General features: G+C 40.3%; 1 protein-coding gene and 1 pseudogene across 1 annotated transcript; one reads left to right on the top strand and one right to left on the bottom strand.

Annotated features, from left to right (window-relative positions):
* Positions 1 to 8097: 8097 nt before the first annotated feature.
* LOC129365565 (Ig kappa chain V-III region MOPC 63-like) overlaps positions 8098 to 21560 on the bottom strand; it is a 43411-nt pseudogene continuing 29948 nt past the window's right edge.
* Positions 12116 to 21259, top strand: slc1a8b (solute carrier family 1 member 8b). Its single transcript, XM_055038834.1, has 11 exons — positions 12116 to 12456; positions 14015 to 14094; positions 14393 to 14608; positions 16664 to 16706; positions 16803 to 17016; positions 18036 to 18135; positions 19351 to 19584; positions 19677 to 19871; positions 19963 to 20097; positions 20191 to 20332; positions 20457 to 21259. Exons 1-11 carry the CDS (start codon positions 12292 to 12294, stop codon positions 20601 to 20603), a joined length of 1671 nt encoding a protein of 556 aa, XP_054894809.1. The 5' UTR covers positions 12116 to 12291; the 3' UTR covers positions 20604 to 21259.

Raw genomic sequence — 21560 nt, 5'->3', positions numbered from 1 at the left:
ACAGACTAATTTTCAAAACACCAAGAAAACTTGATATAAGGGAGACGGTATGGTTGTAACATGGGGAGAGTTGTAACGCCACCAGTTCCACCAATCAGAGATAAGATAGGAGTCACATGATCATTTCAGTGTTTTCCCGCTTCCTCCCCCAAAGGCACGTGAAGATACTCAGGAGGAAAAACGGATTTTGAGGTAAGAAAGTAAATTTTTTTATCATGACTATTTTTTGTTTAGTACTTATAATGTTGCAGATAAAACCATGTGACTTACATTAAATGAAAGGCAAAATATGCTGTATTTTCCCGTGCTAATTTCAAACCGCTATGCTACTACAGCTAGCTATACATGGCTGACGGGGTTGGGGTGGCTTGTAACACATCTTTAAAAAGTGTTACAACCATCCCCTTACATACAACTAAGAACATTTTTGATTTTATGAATTTTACAGAATGCCTAGACATTGGATACGGAAGACTGATAGAGGTGTGCCTGCAGATGTTTTAAAAAAAGGCATCTGATGAGGTCACAAAGAAGAACAAGTCAGTCAGATCAGTTGCGAAGGCGCATGGGATCTGCCATGTAACACTGAGCAGATACTGCAAATCACTGTGGAAGCTGAGAGAACAGGGGTCCAGTGATCTTCCCAGTGTAGGTTATTGGAGCAGCAACAAAGTCTTCTCTGAGGTGCAGGAGAAATTGGCTGACTATTTGACTCAGGCAGCAGACCTGTATTATAGACTGACTCCACGTGAGGTAAGCATATGACAGGTTAGTCCCTGGAGACAAGCGAAGAATTGAATACCAGTGTAGGTGCTAGGCAAATTGAAAAACGTTTTGCGTCTATGTACTCTATGTACTCTGATATTCTATTCCTCTTTCTTTTAGGTCAGAAAGTTTGCATATCAACTGGCCGTAACATATAACATCAAACACCCACAAACATGGGATGAGAAGCAGATGGCAGGGCCTGACTGGTTCACATTATTTATGAAGAGGAACCCCACCTTGTCAATAAGGAGTCCTGAGGCAACCAGCCTTTCACGGGCCACAAGTTTTAACCGCCAAAATGTGGAACGTTTCTTCAACACCCTTGGACAGGTCATCGAGAGATACAACTTCGACGGGAGCGATATATGGAATGTAGATGAAACTGGTGTAACAGCAGTCCATTCACCAGACTGTGTTGTTGCTCGTCATGGTGTCAAGCAGGTGGGTGCGATGACATCAGGTGATAGAGGTGTGCTCGTGTCAATAGCATGCCAAGCGCTGGGAAATGCAATTCCTCCCTTCTTTTTATTCCCCCGTAAACGTTACAAGAAACTCTTCATTCAGAGTGGGCCGACAGGGAGTGCAGGAAGTGGTAATGCCTCAGGATGGATGCAAGAGGAAGACTTCCTCTTATTCCTTGCTCATTTTGCAAAACATACAAAGGTCAGCCCAGAGAATAATGTTTTACCTTTGATGGATAATCACTGTTCTTATTTATCTGTTAAAGCTATTGATTTCTGCAAAGAAAAGGGAATAGTGCTACTTACCTCCCCGTCCACTGTAGCCATAAACTTCAGCCACTGGATCGCAGTGTCTACAGCCCATTTAAGAAAATGGTGAACGCCGCAAGTATTTGGCCCTTCAATCTTGTCATTTTTGAGGAGTGTGACTATGCACCTCCACAAGTCACTGACCGTCCCGACCCAGGTACATCACTGACATCTGGAGCTTTCCAGCTGCAGTCTCCACCAACTCACCTAGGGATTGCCATTACAACACTGGAAGTGAAAGAAGTAACGTTGTGTCCATGTCTGTGTTCACCATTCCCTTATACAGGTAAAATTACAACTTATAAGGTTCAGATCTGTATGTATATGTTTATTCTGTTTGCCGAATGAGCAGGGAGTCTTTGAGTTCTTTGCAGTAGTTTGAGTTTTATTAAGCGTTATACTCGCATTAGCTTTCTGGCTAGCAGTGGCCGGTGCTACATTTCTTATTACTGTATGGCGATAACCATAATGTTTCTGTACAATGTTCAGCACTCAGTATGCGGTTATGTAATGTTTGAAACTGTTCTTGAAAATACATTACAACACTGGAAGTGAAAGAAGTACCGTGTCTGTGTTCACCATTCTCGTGTCTGTGTTCACCATTCCCTTATACAGGGACTATATTTTATATTCCGGGATGTCAGAAGCAACAGAATGAGGCCCAACAGCTTCCAATTGATTGGTGTTGATCCCTAGTGTGCACACTTCAGGATACAAATTATCAACTGCTGGCTGAAGACCTCCACGTTGTTTTCTGCAGATTTGGGTTGTTTTGGGATGATCAGCAGGAGGGTTCCACAGGAATCTTGGGAATAATCCTCGTGCTAAACCATCCCAGCGGTGCCTCCAAAATGTTGACCCTGTATAAGAGAATGGTGAACACAGACACGGGAATGGTGAACACAGACAAGGACACGACGTTACTTCTTTCACTTCCAGTGTTGTAATGGAGGAACAGAAGTAACGCGTTCCACTACCCCGAGTCAGACGAGACCAATCGAAATACGATCAGACACGATAGGTAGACGATGAACTAATCGAGACACGATCAGTAAGTAAATTCTCAAAATATTAGATCTGATATTAATAAAATTAAGTGCGTATTATACCCTGCAACATCTCCTGGTCAGGCATTCAATCCTTTGGCTATGCAGCCATTTCCAAAAGCAGGTCCAAGGAAAACAACTGGCAGAATCAGGAAGAAAAGGAAATCTGAAATACTCACTGACACACCAGTGAAACAAGCACTGATGTAAGACGAACAGAGAAGAGGAAGAAAAAAATGTAAGGGAGAGTTTCTTTGCAAAGAATAAAGGCAATCAAAAGAGGAAGGAGAGAAAGCCTGCCAAGAAAATGTTAAAAGCCAATGCTGAGGATTCTGAGACCTCAGACGATGAATATTTTTGTGTTGTCTCTATGGAGCCATTTGGCAACTCAAACCCACAGGAAGTGTGGTTAAAATGTGCCCACTGCAGTCTCTGGGCCCACGAAACATGTACTCCTGGGCTACCATCATTCATTTGTCACCACTGTGACTCTGATCAAGGATACACACACATAGACACAAACACACACACACATTGACATTGGTTTTGTTAGACCTACGTGTTTGTAGTGTTCATTAAGCATACATATTAAGGAAGTTTGTTCTAGTAGAATAATGTACCTACATGCACACACACAGAGTATATTTGAGTTATGGTCAGTCACACACACACAGAGACAGAGAGAGAGAGACATTGTTCCTACCCCACTCTGGAAGTGGGGTAGGTTTTAACAACAGATCACCATGTATTTGACATGAACTCATGAGGTCTGTGATATTCTTGCAGAGGTTTGAATTGGTGCCATTTGTAGTAAACAAATGTGGGTATTGTGTATAAAAGTTTGAAAACTCTATCTCAAAGATTCTGTGAGTTGAAGGTGGTGGAGCAAAAAGTGTTACAACCATACCGGGTCTCCCCTATTTTTAATAACAATGTTTCCCATCTACCATGCAGCCAACAGGTTTTTCCAAAGACGTGGCTGCCAGGAGTTTATTGTGAAATAAATATATTATTTATATTCTGCTGGAGATGATGCACTTTTACTGTTTCCAGTACAGTGTCATGCACTACCAATTAAATAACTTATTTAAAGCATTACAAGGATGTTTTCTTCCATAAGATTTGCAATTTTTTTTATTTCGTTTAACTTCATTGTATATTTGATAATCAAGAAGACACTTTATTTTCAGATTTGCTCCATTTTTATTTATTTTTTTACAGACTAATCTAGTCTGTAAATGGATTTGACATTTTCGAAAATAAGTCATAAAACAAATCACTTTGCTCTTTTTAAGAAAACACATTTGCGAGGTTGATATTGAGGGACATGTCTAACATAATTTGGAAATTGCCTTGTGATCCATCAGCAGGGGGCAGTATAACCCAATTTATGGAAATAAACTCACCTCCGGAAGTCCTTCATACTCTCTTGTGCAGTGGGCTTATCTGAGCCAGTGGTGGGGCAGAAGCAGTACGCCCAGGGCAGATAGCCAGTCCATCACAGGTTGACACAGGACAAACCAAAAGGAGACACGAGTGGAACTTTGTGGAACTCCAGCTGTGGTGCAACTACTAAATCCTGCCATCAGTTTGACCTTTAGCTCAACTACACTGGGTTTCGCAGCAGGAAGTCAACCAGCAAGTTCGATGTGAGGAGTGGGGAAAAAAAATTCCTTAAATTTTTGGCAGTTTTCAGGAAAATTTTGATTTCCTGAAAACTGCTACACGTTAGCTTTAGATGTACTTTTTATTTTTACAAAGCCCTAGGTGGGTGTGAATTAACTTTTTGTAATACTTATAAATAAATAAAACTATTCATTTAAAAATCTGTACCTTATGTTGACTGAAGTTATCTTTGTCTGGTATGATTTGTAGGATGATTTGAAACAAAAAAATAAAAATCTAAGAAACTTTTTAGGTATTTAAGAACTATTTTTCATAAAATGTAGGACTAGTTATGTGTTATGATGACACAGCATTTTTCAGGCATTGTTGTATTTTTTGATACAATATTGACTATTTTTTGGGTTAAATCTCACATCAAGGCCTTCCTAGTCAGCCCTCGCTCTCTCTTTCAACTCTTGATACTCTTCTCATGGTCACTGATAGAAACCAGTTGTCCGGTTTAAGGAGATCTGTAAAACATTTTTTTTAGCTCTCATTAAGTCATTTATGTCAAATATCAAATTTATCAGAATACATGCAAATATATGCCGACACTATAAGAATCTTGGGCATTTTCACTTCTTTTAAAAACAAATTTACGAAATACATTAAAAGTGAAAAACAGTAGCTGTCTTGAATAGCTTTCATTTAAAATGCTTTTTTTGATCAAAATACAATATCTTGGACACTTAACTGGTGTGTCAAAATGATCGATTAATTTAAATGTGCTAAATTTGAAACGTTTTGCAGGAGTTTCGATCAGAGATTCAGATTGTAGGACAAGATACTGTTCTTAGCTTACCAAATTAGCTTTAACCATAACAAAATATCAAGAAAAGCAGTGTTTAAGGTAGACTGTCAACAGAGAGCATCGTCACTCAGGTTTTGAAAACTTACTCTGCTTTCAGGGAATTGCATACAAAGCAGAGTTAAGTGTTTCCAGATTAACTGGTTCGTTCCTGAGGGAGTTGAAATATTTTCTTTACTAACTATAACTCTCTCAGTTTCATATGGACAGGTGCTGAAAAAAAAAATAGTTTGCATGATTTTAATGCATCACTGCTTGACTGAGTTCTGCTTCTGACAGTCTTTTCCTGCACAGAGTGATCTGAAGATGAAACTTTAAGAGTTTAAAGCTAGCTTTACATTTAAAGAGTGCTTTAGAAACTGATCAGTAGCACTCCAATCTCTATTATCATTAGTAAAGATAATAGAAATTACATAATCTGGGCTACAATGGTGTAGTTTTCACACAGGTGCTTAGAGCTGTACAGAGGAGCAGAGTGTTGGTAATCAGACCAGAGGTGAAAAATCAATTAAAATCAGCTTCAGCTTTAAGATGTTTAATTCTGGTTTCTGTTACTTAATAAAGTATCATATGTTACATAAAAATCTTTCGTGAGTGTGCTGAGAGCAGAGAAATGATTTCCATAGACTGGAGGCTTTGCATGATCAGCTGATCCTCCAGTGAACTGAGAAGGTTTATAGTCCTGTGACTTCAACACTGCAGGACTCAGATCTGTCAGTCCAGCCAGAAGAAGCAACAAGCACCATGACCCTCATCACCATCCTCATCTGGACGCTGACCTGCTGCTGTTTTACAGGTTCATTCACTCAGCAACGTTTCTAACATGATGTGCTGCTGCCTTTTCTCTCCTTTCCTTCTGCTGATGAATGAAGGATTTGTTTTTGTCTGCAGGATGCAGAGCTCAGATCACTGTGACTCAACCTGCAGTGGAGACATTTACACCAGGATCCACTGTCACTATCAGATGTACAACAAATCAGGATGTTTTCAGTATCGGCTCTGTCAATTTTATGCACTGGTATCAGCAGAAACCAGGACAGCCTCCAAAGCTACTGATATATTGGGTGAATGATCTTCAATCAGGAACTCCAGCTCGGTTTAGTGGAAGTGGAAGCGGCTCTGTCTTCACTTTGACCATCAATGGAGTTCAGACTGAAGATGCTGCAGTTTATTACTGTATGAGTGTCCATAGAGTGTCCGTACAAAAACCTCCCTCAGTCAGACTGCAGACACTCTGAGCTGTTAGAGCAGAAACTCAACACACTCTGATACAGACCACTGAACACACAGATGAAACCTCACCAAGGCCTGAAGCTCTGCAGCAAATCTTCACCTTTAACTACAATTAATAATATCTGTTTGATATGAAACATTTCTTACAATGAAAAAAAAGTCAATTTGTTTCAGAAAAGACAATATAGTTCTTTTTTAGCTTTTTATGATCACAATAATTTTAATTTGGAAGATAAATCAAATGAAACGTTTAGAAATATTTCCTTAATGTTTTCAGTATCAGGTTAAAAACTAAATGAGGTTTAATTTATCTGAACAGTTTATTGGTTTCCTCTCAGGTTTCACCAGGAAAATAACTATTTTCTTGTAAATATGTTCTGGTAAAAGAAACAACGTCAGCATTGATTCAAATGTTTCATGAAACACAAACAATTAGTAACAAGGTAAGTCAGGGTGTCCAAAGGGAGGTTCAGGGGCCTTTAGTGGACCCTTGAATGATTCCTTAATCCAAAATTACCATAAACATTTTCTTACATGTTGGGTCCATCTTTTAATCTTTTAATAAACAAGATTGTTGCATTTGTTTTTATTTCTTAGTGAACTGAACCACATTTATCCAGTGACTTTTCCTCAAAAGCAGACTGTCTCACCTAAATCTCAGTTAAATCATCAAACTTGAGTAAAACTGCAAACCTTTTCAAAAAGTCATCGATCCAAAACTTTTACTTTTAGTTGAGAATGGTCATCATTTATTTTTTTCCTGCAGTGTAAAACTACAAAATGTGCTGAGATAATCCATAAATAAATATTGAATTCTTCTATTTTGCGTCTGACTCACCTTTCACCTCCTCACACACCAGGTGTCCGTTTGACTGTTTGCTGCTTTGAATGATTGCTGTGCTTCGCTGCTCCTGGATCAGTTTAAAGTGAAACTCAGAGAAGCTCCTCTGCAGTCTGACGGTCCAATTTTTCTCAGCTATGATGTTCCTGAGTCCTCTGTTGATGACGCTGCTGCTCCAGCTGCAAGGTGAAGAACGACGAGCTTCTGATTTCACTTGTTCTCAGATGAAAGACAGTCACATGTTTTCTACCTTTTCCATCCTGCAGGATCAGATGGTAATCCCTCTGTGACTCAGTCTCCAGCAGTGAAGCCAGCGGCGTTGGGAGACGGTCTCTATGAGCTGCTCAGCCAGTGAAGGATTGATGATGATCTGAGTTGGTACCTGCAGAAACCAGGACAGCCTCCCAAACTGTTATTTTATCAAATCAGCAGCCGTCAATCTGATACTCCCAGTCATTTCAGCAGCAGTGGATCAGAGCCTCAGTTCACTCTGACTATCAGTGGAGTTCAGGCTGGAGATGCTGGAGATTATTACTGTATGGGTGTGTATTTAGTATATGGCGTCACAGTGTTCACACAGTGATTTAGAGTCGTACAAAAACCTCCTCCAGTCTGACTGAAGGCTGCAGGTGCAGAAAAATGATGAGTTCTGGTTCAGTGAACACATCACAGAAGTTACCAAGTAAAACCATCAAATATCTAAGGTTGAAATCACCAACTATAGATTATTTTATAATCACAGATGTTTAAATTAGTTTTGCAAATATGGATTCTCAATAAGTTTTCTGATGTTTTGCCTCACAAACACTAAAGAGTCTTTAGTTTTTATCTCAAGTTTTTACATGTGCAGGTTTCTAAAACATGTTATAAACTTTAAAGAAATGAAGAAGAGATGACATTTGATAAGAACATGAACGTTGAAACACAACAATAAATACAAAGACAGTGATTCACATAAATCTGCAGGTTTATTGAAACAATCCATTTCCTCAAAATCACACAAGAGAACATAAGAAAGACGAATGAAAGGTGAAAAGCAATGATAGTGAATAAAACACGACAACATGATGGTTTCCAGCCATGAAGCTGCAGCTCTACTCTGAGCAGCGGTCAGGCTCCAGGGTTTCAGTGACAGGACTCTGTCCACTCTGATTGGCCTCACAGGTCACTGAGCCCGCCTTCCTCCACTGGTCTGCAGGGAGGCTCAGGGTGCTGCTCCAGCTGTAGCGGCCGTCTCCCCCAGCACCTCCAGGCTGCTAGACACCCCTGAGGACATGCTGCTGCCCCCACCTTCCAGCCCAGCCTCCAGGTGGAGGGGAAGCCCCCGCTGGCCAGACACACCAGTGTGACGCTGCTCTGCTGCTGCTGCTCTTTGGAGGGGGGGAGGACGGTCAGGGTGGGCCGCAACACACCCACTGGAGGAGAGAGGGGGAGAAAACGCAGCAGTGAGAACCAAGGCTGCTGAAGACACCTTCACTCTTCATCATGACTCAGCACATCTTCATCACAGGAGAATAACGAATCGCTGAGATGATTTTCTGATGGTCAAACGAAACATTCAAGTGGAAACGGTTCAAACGTCGACATCTGTTTCTTTCACTTCCTTTAAACTACATGGAAAACAAATGAACCGTGAACACAGAGCTGCTCTGAGTTCACTCACTAAATATCAATTCAGTTTGACAGGAATTCAGGTTGAAAGTTTAAAATGAAGAAATAATCAAAATATGATTAATTAACAGGAACAAATGACCCAGAAAAGACAAAAAACAGCAAAAAGAAGCAAAATGTTAGTTTTGATGGTAGAAAAATTAAAGCTTACATTGTCCAAAGCGTTGATAAAACAACTTTGAACTGTAGATTTTATTGTTTGTCAAGATAATTTTACTGGTGTTTGTTTTAGATTTTTTACAGCTGTGGAGCAAAACAAACCTCTGAAGCTCAGTTATAAACTTTCACATTTACATTTTTAAATCAAATAAAATTTACAAACTTTACTAGAAATTGAATCATTAAAGTTAAAAAATTCAATTCTTTTAATTTTGCTACAAAGAAAAACTTTCTGGTACTTACAGTCAACGATGAGTTTGGTTCCTCCACCAAAAGTCCACCACAGTGATACAAACTCATTGAGAGGCCGTACAAAAACCTCCTGCTCTGTCACTAGACATCTAGCTGCTGAAATTATGCTTTTAAAGTCATGAAAATCCCAGTTTAAACTATATTTAATCTACAAATCATCCAACATTAATGGAACTTTAAATTGCTTCATAATTTAAGATAATATTTGTGGTTTTTCACCAGTGAGAAGCAAATGTTACTTTCTCTCCTTTCAATCATTCTAACATTGTTTAACAATTCACCTTATATTATGTGTAAACACTAGAAACATTTTTAATGTAATTTAATTCATAAAAGCCTTTGAATTGTCATTTTGCATAGATATATCATATATTTACCTGTAAATTTTAGTAAAAGAGTAAAATAATCCTTATATGTCCAAACGAAATTAAATTTTAATCCAAGAACTGAAAATCCTTCATGTTGTTTCTGTTTGATTTTCTTGTATTCCAATAAGATGATGAGTTTTTAATCCAGTCTCTACTAGTGTTGGTTCAGAGTCTCTGTTTGTCTGAGCAGAGAAATGATTTCCATAGACTGGAGGCTTTGCATGATCAGCTGATCCTCCAGTGAACTGAGAAGGTTTATAGTCCTGTGACTTCAACACTGCAGGACTCAGATCTGTCAGTCCAGCCAGCAGAAGCAACAAGCACCATGACCCTCATCACCATCCTCATCTGGACGCTGACCTGCTGCTGTTTTACAGGTTCATTCACTCAGCAACGTTTCTAACATGATGTGCTGCTGCCTTTTCTCTCCTTTCTTTCTGCTGATGAATGAAGGATTTGTTTTTGTCTGCAGGATGCAGAGCTCAGATCACTGTGACTCAACCTGCAGTGGAGACATTTACACCAGGATCCACTGCCACTATCAAATGTACAGCTAGTAAGAATGTGCCCACATTCACTGATGATGGAAGTTATGCTATGTCCTGGTATCAGCAGAAACCAGGAAAACCTCTAAAGAATCTTATATATAGGGCGAATAAGCTTCAATCAGGAACTCCAGCTCGGTTTAGTGGCAGTGGAAGTGGCTCTGTCTTCAATTTGAACATCAATGGAGTTCAGGCTGAAGATGCTGCAGTTTATTACTGTCAAATTCAACAAAATGTAAATGATACCCAAGTGTTCACACAGTGATTAGTAGTCAGTCAGTCAGAGCAGAGAGAGCAGAAACTCAACACACTCTGATACAGACCACTGAACACACTGATGAAACCTCACCATCTGTTTCTCAGTTTAGTATTTCTTCTATCTTTGGTCTTTCCACAGATTAAAACCTCAATGAATCACAATCAAGCAAAAACCTTCCATGCCATTTTTACTCCAATTTTTATTTTTGACAGAGACAAAGGTGACTGGAATTAAATAATTTATTTTCAGCTCAAGTCAGTTCAGGGCATACCTTATTATTTTTCTTTGTTTCAAATAAAATCTTCTTTAACACTAATTAGCCTCTTTGTAAGTCATTTGCTGCTGCCTGCAGTTCAGATTATGCTTCAGCATCAATAGAGAGATGCGGCTTCTCTGCACTTTGTTGAAAGATTTGTTGTTTTACCTCATTCATCATCCTGCTAACAGTGGCAGAGTAAATATGAACAGTCGTCCAGCCCTGATTTCTATCTTGGTGATTTTATAATTATTGCTCTGACTGTGTAAACGTGCATGTGGAGGTAAGCAGCTTCACTGAAACCAGACTCTTACAAACATACACATTTTCTTCCTTGTTGCTTCACATTAATTCAGACCAAATTTTCCAAAATTTGTTTAAATCATAAGGTAAACCTCCAGCTTGTGAGGATTTAATCTAGAACAAATATCTTTACTAAGGATTTTGGTTACACTGAATTGTCTGCCTGTGTCAGATTATGTTACTGCAATAAAATGTAAGTTTTTCTTAAGAGTTCTGTGTACAATCATTTACCACAGTTGCTGAAATGCGTAAAGAACCTATGTGCCATAGTGAAATTTGACAGATGCCATTTTTTTTTTTTTTGAAGTTGCCAAACAGAATCAAGAGTAAAATCATTTTTGCTGCAATCCTTAAGGTTTTTTTCTGCAGGGCAGGTAAACTAATTCACACTAGCAGCTGTCGAACTGATCACTTAAAAAGGTTTTAGATGACATCTTTTGAATAAACATCACATTTGGTCAGTGGAAGGGGGTAAATAAATGTATTCCAACAAAGTACTGGTGTACTTGAAGGATATCATTCTGGTTTGCACCATGTCATGTTCCACCAAAGCACAGATTAGTTTTTATTGGATTGTTCACAGGTGACGTGGGCGGCCATTGTTAGGCAGGACAGGCTGATGTTGGCATCCTGTCTTGGGTCAGAGACGTCAGCAGACGTCGGTTGACTGCAGCGTTAAGAAGTCATGCAAACAGGCCACAGAAATAGACCGACAACTGGGACAGCGGAGAGCAAAGACAGGCATTTGGACGGCAACTCTCAACCCTGCTTCATGATAACAGACATGTCGAAAAACACGCGTTTCTTCATTTTTTAAAGGTTAATTCCACATATTTGTAAACATTAATTATATATCGACGTGTATTATTAAAACAAAAGTAATTTCTGAAGCTTAAAAACATTAGTGAGTCACGCTAATTTGAGTGAAACTGGGTTTTTGGGTCTTCTTTGGATTTTATGAATGGGAAGGCTTGTGGGTGGGTACCAATAATCTGCAATGTTTTCTGAATGGGGGCACTAATTGGTGCTGCTGTCTTCCCTTTAACCTCTCCAGTAAGCCTCTGTGGCTGTGAAGCAGCCTCTATTAGAGGGAGACGGGGATAATCCTTTTAGGCGATGCTTTACCAGGAATCAATCTTGCCAACACTTCCTCTCTCAGACTGGATGAGCTCCTCAGTGTTTAGTGGGACCCACACCAGGTCAGGTTCACATTCTGTCCCCTGACTCTCTTCCCTGCTGGGACACACTCAGATACAGCGAGGCCCTCGGAGAGCGTCTGGACGTCAGTGGACTCTAGGGTGGGCGGAGGGGCCCGCGGCTGGGCTGAGGATCGACCCTGAAGCAGGGATGGAGACGTGGAAGAAGCTGTTTAAACGCGTGGTGTCTGTGAAAGTCAGGGAGTACGTGAAGGACTACTGCAAAAGGAACGGGCTGCTGACTCTGTCCGTGTTTGCCGTCATCACCGGCTGCGTCCTCGGATTTGTCCTGAGGACGTTCAACCTCTCCACGCAGGTACGAATGGGGGGAGAGAGAAGGGAAAATCAGGACCAATAGCCAAATAAGTATCAAATTTTAAATCAAAGTACAAGTTTAAAAAAAAAGAAAGTACTGTTAGATTGTGAAATGCGCGACAGAAGAGAACCAACGCCTGTGAAACGGTGCCGAGGAATTAGTGAAAGTCAGTTATGCAAGTGAGCGCAACAGGCAACAGGAAGGTCAGGTCAAAACACTCAGAGACTATTTAAACGGTTGAAATCACTATAAAACATCAAATTATATAAATATGCGCATGTCACTAACTCACAATCAGTCATCCAGAAGAATATTCTAATCTTAAGCTCTTCAAACAATTTTGGTTTAGTTTCATCACTATTATTATTATTATTATTATTGCAAACTATGGGTTTTAAGTTTTAAATTTTTTTTTATTTCTGCTTAATATCAGTTTTAAGGAGATGGTTTTATCTTCACCTTGATGCTGATTTTGTTGTTCTTTAATGTAATTTTTTATCTGCTATTAAATTATTTACCTGATATACAACTAGAAATTAATTTTACATGCACAAATTAAGCAGACATCCATTGCTTGGTTTGTGCAGCATTTCATATTCTGAACTGCTGGTCATGGTTAGGTGAGATATTCTTAGGAGCTTAATGCTTTTGGACAGGAACTGACTTATTGACGCACACCCAGAAATCCCTGAGGCTGAAGGAAGCTTACATGCCGAACAAATAATTACATAAGAATAAACGCGAAGCCAAATTGTCATTGCGAAATTGTTAGCTTCTTGGTAAACTGCCTAATATTGCAATATTGTGGTAAATGGGGGGTGTTAAATACTATAAACAAAGAATGCAACTCTAATAATTTAAAAACATTTATATTCCATTAATGTTCACAAGAAAACTGGCAGAGATCAAATATCTTAAAACGAAAGAGATACATGAGGATTAAAAGACAAAAAGATATGAGGAAAACAGAATGAATGATGCAGTGATAAAGAACTTCATCTGTTTTCCACATTGTTAAAACTAAACAAAATTAAATGTCACAGAAATTTATTGAGTGAATATTCACCTAGATCAATTTCTCAAGCTGGGATCCTACGTTGGCTTATAAATCAACAAATGAGTCTAAAAATCCTCTTCAGAAATTAAACTATGGTGTCAATGGGTTAGCTCGCTAGCTGAAGCGCTGGGGAGCCATCAGTGAATCAATCCAGTTTATTTACGTGGCACATTTGCGCTACAAGGCAGTTCAAAGTGTGTTGCGTCATATCATACAAACACGATTATCAGTGTCCATAATGTTCCCCAGTCCCTGTGTGTCCTGTATGGTAAAAAGTCTGCAATTGTCCAAGTCGTCTATTTTAATAACAGGTTTCACAATCACTCTGCAGGTCAGTTTTAGCTCCTCTGCGATTTCTAATGATCATATATTTTCTATAGAAGACAGCCAGTTTGGACGGAAAACATAAAAAAAAATAAAATAAATAAAAAAATCTCTGAAATGCAATTATTATTATAATAATAATTATATTTACCTAATTCTGTTTGATTCGTTTTGCAGGCAAAGATCTATTTCTCTTTCCCTGGAGAATTATTGATGAGGATGCTGAAGATGTTAATTCTGCCACTCATTACTTCCAGGTAAGAACCTTTTAAACCCGTTGGACCAAACCTACCTGATCATTTCGACATCAGAGGTGAAGCTGTCGAAGCTCAACCGTTAAATCAAATCAGTTGCGTTTCGGCTCATAATTGTTTCATTTGATTTAACGGTTGAGCTTCAAAAGGACAGCGTGAGACAAAATCTGCAACCAAGAAGGCTAAAAAAAAAAAAATGAAACTTTCAATTACCAACAAGCCAGTTCAGATAAACAGAAAGCAGTTAAAGCTGAAAGAACGTTGACAAGTTTGATCTCATTGCTTCTGATTTCCCATCCAGTCTGATGTCCGGCCTGTCGGCCATGGACACGAGGGCCAGCGGCCGCCTGGGTGTCCTGACGATAACCTACTACCTGTGGACGACCTTCATCGCCGTGATTGTGGGGATCGTTCTGGTGCTGATCATTCACCCGGGGACGGGGCAAGAGAAAGACGGTCACCATGGAAGCACGGGCCCCGTCATGACCTCCGCCGACGCTCTGCTCGACCTCATCAGGTCAGAGAGAGAGAGAAAAAAAAACGCTCAGAAATAAAACGACGTTGCTTTGTGAGCAGAATATGAGTGGTTAGCAAAGTTTTACAACTTTGTTCAAGTAGGAAATGAGGTCTCTGATCCTAATGCTTCGAAATGAGTCATTACTCAATTACTCAAGTGTTCAATCACATTAAATTAACAATATATTGAACTGGGATAATGTTCATGGGAAGATAGATGATAAAAAGAAAAAGAAACTGCAGAACCATCCAGGCTGGTGAGGAGTTCAAAACATTCAGCCTCAGCTGCAATGGAAGATTTTAAACTAGAGCATTTTTGCGTGTTAGAGTGACCTAGTCAAAGTCCATGCCTAAACACAATTGATCATTTGTGGCCAGACTTGAAAACTAGCTGCTCACATAAGATTCCTATCCAATCTGAAATCCAACCATGGATTTTTTTTTCTTTTACTTCCATTTCACAAATATGCATTTCCATAAATGCAGTAGATACAGTGATTCTTATGGCTATAATGCAAGAAAAAGTGAAATTGTTCATGTTAATAAACAGGATAAACTCCCTGCACACGGGTTAAGCTAGAAACCTGCAAGTTAAGCTAACTAGCAGTCAGTTTTTTGAGTTGTAATAGGAAGCTGGAGTACCCAGAGAGAAGCCATGCATGCGCAGGGAGAACTCTATTCAGAAAGACACCAGAATGCGATTCAAACTCATCTCCCATTACCGTTTACTGAACCGTAAGGTCAAAGGAAAGCAGAGAATGAGATTTACCCAAAAACATCTCAGACTGCCACCTTCAAAGACGGAGAGCAGCGTGGCGGCACATTCGAATTGAACTTAAATGAAAATCCAGTGAAATATCCTAGTTAAGTGATCATTTCAGCACAATGTCATTCAAGGAGCGAGACAAAATTCCTGTAGAACAACTGCAGCATCACTTCTATGCTGCAACTGGTCTAAAAATAGGGCAATTATTTGTGGTCTGCTAAGCCTGAACCTTCCCAGAAGCTCTTTGCGCCGCTTCACTGCGGGAGGCCAACGTCGCAGGGTTCTCCGGCTTACGGCACGGCTCTCCAGGCCCGGCTCGACTAATACCCTCGTCTTAAAACTAATTATACTGCAGAGATGTGCGGTTTGTACTTTTCAGACGTGTCCGATGACGTGGCTGCAGGGGCCTCTGACGCCCGCTGTATAAATAAATGCGGTCCCGGTGCAGGCTGCCGCCCCGACCTGTAAACCTCTTACTGCTGTTTGGCTTGATTTAAGTGGATCCTTTGTCCCGATGTCGTCAGGAAAAAAAAAACTAGGGGAGCAAAATAGTGATAACAATGAGATCTTTCATTTAATTTATTTATTTTTTCTACCAGTGGAAACAGGCATCCATACATGTGACTAAATTAATACAAGTATAAATACAAAGGGGGCATCAAGAGTTAGGATTGCAGTTAGCCACAAGGTTTGACCCAGAAAATGAGGAAAAAGATGCTAAATGAAACATTTTAAATGTAAAACTATGAATGGTGAAACACCTTGAACACATTGTCAGTTCATAGTTCATAACCTAACCAACCGTTTCTTCTTCCGGCAAGACAATAACCTGAACATACTGTTAATGTAAACGCATAGCATATTTATGTGCTAGATTGGTCTAGTCAAAGCCCCAAAGACTTGAACTAATTGAAGCCAAATATTAATCTGCAAGAACTCGAGTTCAAAGAGCAGGATGCTGCTTCTGCCAAGTCTGTCTTTTTTTTTTTTTTTACTTTCTTTTAATATTTATGGTTCATTGTAGTTTAATGTAGAAATGTGTTTTTTATATGAACAGAAAACACAATATGGCTTTTATAATTACAAAACCTGAAGAAAATAAATAAACAGCCGTTGGAGCCATTAGAATGCATTTCTAATATAAGATTCATAATCTTAATCTCAAACAGACACAAAAGAAAATGCGACAGACTCATATGTTTTGCCAGCAATTTTAATCTTATTTTGTGAGTGTACTGACAATTTTCACAGCGTTTTCACCTGTGGTTTTATGTTTGCTGTCTCCTCCAGGAACATGATCCCATCCAATCTAATCGAAGCCACATTTCAGCAGGTGAGAACAAAAAAAAAAAAAAAAACGTCAGACACCTTAGAAACCAATGTCAGCTGACGTCCACCAGTTTGAATCTTACATTTATTTTCGCTTCAGTACCGGACGGACCTGGTGCCAAGTGTGCAGAGCGCCAACGAGAAAGAGTCTCAGGCCAACTTCGTCTACGTCATGCCTGATTATCACAACCCGCGGCTCGGCCACCCTGTTTTCTTGGAGATCACTCCGGCGCCTGACATCAAGTATAAAATCGTTCCCAGTACGAGCAAAGGCATGAACGTGCTGGGGATCGTCATCTTCTCTGCAACCATGGGTGAGAAAACAGCCTCCAAACGAAAACCAAAATAAAGGGGGGGAAAAAGTGATCAGAAAAAATGATGGAACTGATGAATGTAATCTTACCTGAAACATATTGTTTTGTGGCATTTCTTTGTTTGATATTGTCTCTGTTACTTTCACCGTCCCACTATTTGCTAAATAGAAGAACAACAAAAGAGTTTTAGAGAGATTTTATTATTCGTCTAAATGCCTTTTAAGTGACTTCCACAAGCTTCGTTTCAGCCAGGAAGCTGCTGTCATCGTCTCTGTTCCTGATTTGACTGGAGACATTGTCCATTTGCACACAAGGTGTATTTTCCTGCTGTTGCTTCAGGACGTTCTGTCCTTGCGATGCAACTCATGAAATTTCCTGCTGCAGTAAATCATCTACGCATGATGCTGCCTCCCCTGTACTTCACCGCCGTGTTGCTTTTGGCGTAATGGCTTCTTCTCGGCTGAGTGAACTTTGATCCAGTGTCAGTGGAAGACTGATGATGATGTCTATTTCACCAGCTTCAGTCAGCATCTTTACAAAGTCTTTTGCTGGCCTTCTTGTCCATATGTGGGACACAGAGAGCATCTTCTTCATCAACAGTTTGACCTCTTTTGAACATTCTCGTTGTGTCTATAATGGGGCATAATTGAACAAATAAATGTGTTTTTTTTGTGTGGATCCACAATGCTCTTCTGGAGCTTTTTATTTTCCCAGGATTGTCACGCTGGGCTGCCGTGTGTTTGAGGCGCCGCCTTAAGATTCACATGCGAGGCCACATCAAAGTTAAATCGTGTGATTTAACCTTTAAGTAGCTTACTGAGCATGACATCATCATCTGGGATATCCCAAACTGTTTCAAAGTATCTCAGTCTTGACTTATACAAACTTCTGAATTTGAAGAGAGCAATAAAAAAAATTCTGCCTTTCAGCGTAACCCTCTTACCCCACCCAACAACCTCGAAATGTTTTTATACATCTGCTGCCTGCAACAAATGCGTCTTTGTCGTGTCTGATCTCAGGTCTGCTGCTGGGGAAGATGGGCGAACGTGGATTGCCGCTGGTCAACGTGTGCCAGTGCATAAACGAGTGCGTGATGAAGATCATCAACGCGGCCATGTGGTGAGTTTGTACTGTCGCTCACATGCGTTCTCTTAAAAAAAAAAGAAGAGCGATTACTGACAATCCAATGCATCTAAAAACATCCCACTGATCACATGGCAGAGCCAGATTTGGTAGAGAAATAAATCTTATCAAAGAAATGGCTGGAGGGTGAGCAGAGATGTCTGAGGAGTCCTCATGGCTTGGTAATCCTGTTAGAAATGCGACAATGGCGAAGATGGACTTACATGCATGTGGTTGGCATTGTGGCCGGCAGATCATCCCCCCCAACGCAGAACATCACATCCACCTGCTCACCACATCCATGTGTGATTACGAGCATCTAATTCCAAAGCCACGAGCATTAATCTGCTATTACAGCCTCTGCTCTTCTGAGACCTGGCAGCATTAGCGAGGTCAGCCACCTCTGCTGGGTGAAAAGGTTCGGTTCAGTCTGTGTCGCAGTTAATCCCACAAGCGTTCCATGAGGTTGAGGTCGGCCCGGTCAGATTGTTTCACAGCAAACTCAAGTTATCCGCCCCTTTAAGCATCTGCTTTTGGGGAAAAAAAACTTTTCTTGATGGTACTCTTTGCAGATGTTGTGGTATTTTAGCAGCAAAAGGCCAAATACTTTGGTGTGCTGGGATTAAAACGGTTCTGGTGGATTTACATATTTTGTTCATATTAAAATATTAATGAGTCCCAGGGACTCTTGTGTTCACTGACATTTTTGATATTTCCCTCAGAAAGGTCGTTATGTTAAACTAACACTGCATGCATTTAATTTTTCATTAATATTTTCAGCTTTATTTTTAAATTACATACAAATAGGGAAACTCCAACATGAATCCAAGGCAGAATACAATTTATTAAATGTCCAGCAGGGGGAGAGAAAACTTAGTTTTACCCCTAGTTAACTGTTACAAATTCAGTTTATGACAACAATGAAGAAATGAAAGTGTGGAAAAGCAGATGACTTTTCAAAATGGCTACTTTGTGACTGATATTAGGATTTTCAGGGACTCTAAAAAACGACAATTAAGTAGTTTTTTGGTCTTCAAACTTCTCTTCTGTGCCAGATATATTTAGATCTATAAAATCTTAAGATAACAAAAAGATGTACCGACAACAGGAGAACGCATCATCAGCATTTAATTGTTCTGCTTTCTTGTGTTGATGCAAGTCTATAGGTTGATGAATAAAGTGAAAACACGGTTTCCTCTCTTCTCTTTGCAGGTACTTCCCCTTTGGCATAGTGTTCCTGGTCGCAGGGAAGATCCTGGACATGCACGACCCGGCCCACCTGGGAGAGAAACTGGGCATGTACTTCATCACCGTCCTGGCCGGTCTGTTTGTCCACGGCCTCATCCTGCTGCCTCTCTTCTACTTCTTCTTCACCCGCAAAAACCCCTTTGTGTACATCCGAGGCCTGCTGCAAGCCCTCGTCATTGCTCTGGCCACTTCGTCCAGGTGCGAGAGTCGTTGTTGACTTATTCTTAAAGTGAAGAAGTTCGGTCGTGACAAAACCCATCTAATTTATGACTGGCCGTGTTTCTCTGCAGCTCAGCCACGCTGCCGATCACAATGAAGTGTCTCCTGGAGAACTGTGGGGTGGACCGGCAGATCGCCCGCTTCGTCCTGCCGGTGGGAGCCACCATCAACATGGACGGGACGGCCTTGTATGAGGCCGTGGCAGCTATATTTATCGCCCAGGTCAATGAGTATGACTTGGACTTTGGCCAGCTGGTGACCATTAGGTGAGGACGGACACCGAGGACGCTCTCCTGCCGGTTGTTCTGTGTTTAGAACCGCTTTACATCTCCTGTTTTGTGTTGTCCTCTATTCCAGTATCACGGCGACAGCAGCTAGCATTGGGGCAGCTGGGATACCTCAAGCAGGTTTGGTTACCATGGTGATAGTCCTGACCTCTGTGGGGTTACCGCCTGCTGACATCTCCCTGATCGTGGCTATCGACTGGGTTCTGTAAGTCTGACCTGAGATTTAAGAAAAAAAGAAAAACATCAGGTGGCGTCAGCTTGGGCAGTGAGTGAAGGTTTTTCTCGCTTGGCGTTGCAGCGATCGTTTTCGGACGATGATCAACGTTCTGGGTGACGCGTTAGCAGCTGGGATTATGGCGCACTTGTGCAAAAAGGACTTTGACAAAGCAGCAGCTACTGCAGCCAATTCTTCTGCCGGTTCTTCCGTCAGTAAGGAAAGGGTAAGATTTGTTTTCTTTGTGTAACATTATGACCAGCCTGAACTCCTCTGTAGATCTCAACTGAAAAAAAAAAAAAAAAAGTCAACGTCAGGCGATAATTATACTGTGGTCTTCTTCCCTCCAGAGAGACACCGTGATCTCGTTTGGCAATCAGAGCGTGGCCATGTCCGACGCACCTCTGATCTCCCACCGATGCGACTACGTGTTCGAGGTGGATGGGGACAACGTGCTGGAGAGGCCCGTGCCCTGCTATAATCTCTGCCAAGTCTGAGCCTCCCCTGTTTTATCGAGGGAACTGAAAAGGATTCAATGACATTTATTCACCTCAGGACGAAATACTTAAAAGCACAGGGAGCTTAGTTCTGGGAGGGAATACAGTACATCTTCAGAGTCAAGCAAATTGAGGTGTCAAGAAGGAGTGGCTTAACGTATATTTTGCCAGTGCCATGCTGAATTAAGAAAATCTCCTTTACTGTATACACTGGATGAGGGGAGCATATAATGTGTGACCTGAAGTTTGGGATACTGAGCAGAAAGGAAGTACGAATGAACCAAATGTGATGAGTGAATACTGATCAACCTGTGGTGACAAGCAGATACAAGCAGTCCTTATAGAGTTGACTCAAAAGTTTGATTGTAAGGTTTTAAGCTGCCTTAATATGAAGTCAATAAATGGGAAGACTTGAATGTTTATAGAAACCATTTAGAAAAAAAAAAAACAAACAGCAAGTTTAGACATTGTACATTAAAAAAAATCTATTAATGCATAAAATGCATTGATAGCAAAATCAATGCATAAAAGTTGATCTGAATGTTGAATGTACAGAATCATATCTGTTTTTATACGTGTACTTTAAGATTTGTGTCTGTTTTGTAATAAAATTCTGCAATACTCAAAGAGAAGATTTTGTTTTTCTACATTTAATTTTTCTACAGAGGACCTCTGCATTGTCCTCCAGGTAGTATCACCCTACCGGTGATGCACTGTAGTTTGCTATTGCGAAAATGCTAATTTCACGACATTTTACAGATCAGGTACAAAAACACACAATACTTGCTGTTATTAAACTTTCCTATTCAGGCTTTTCCCTTTTGATCGCTCTTATTTTACCAACCAATCAAGATTGGCTTAGATTTGAAAAATATTCTTGAATGTGCATTCTTAATAAACAGCTTCAGTAACGTGGGTAAACAGATTATGTGCTACAAACAGTTTTGATTGTGCTAA

The sequence above is a fragment of the Poeciliopsis prolifica genome, unplaced genomic scaffold, assembly GCF_027474105.1.
Source record: "Poeciliopsis prolifica strain line A6 unplaced genomic scaffold, Auburn_PproV2 SCAFFOLD013, whole genome shotgun sequence".
Lineage (NCBI taxonomy): Eukaryota > Metazoa > Chordata > Actinopteri > Cyprinodontiformes > Poeciliidae > Poeciliopsis > Poeciliopsis prolifica.
Note: the sequence above shows the minus strand (reverse complement) of the source record. Positions and strands in the feature narration are given on the sequence as shown.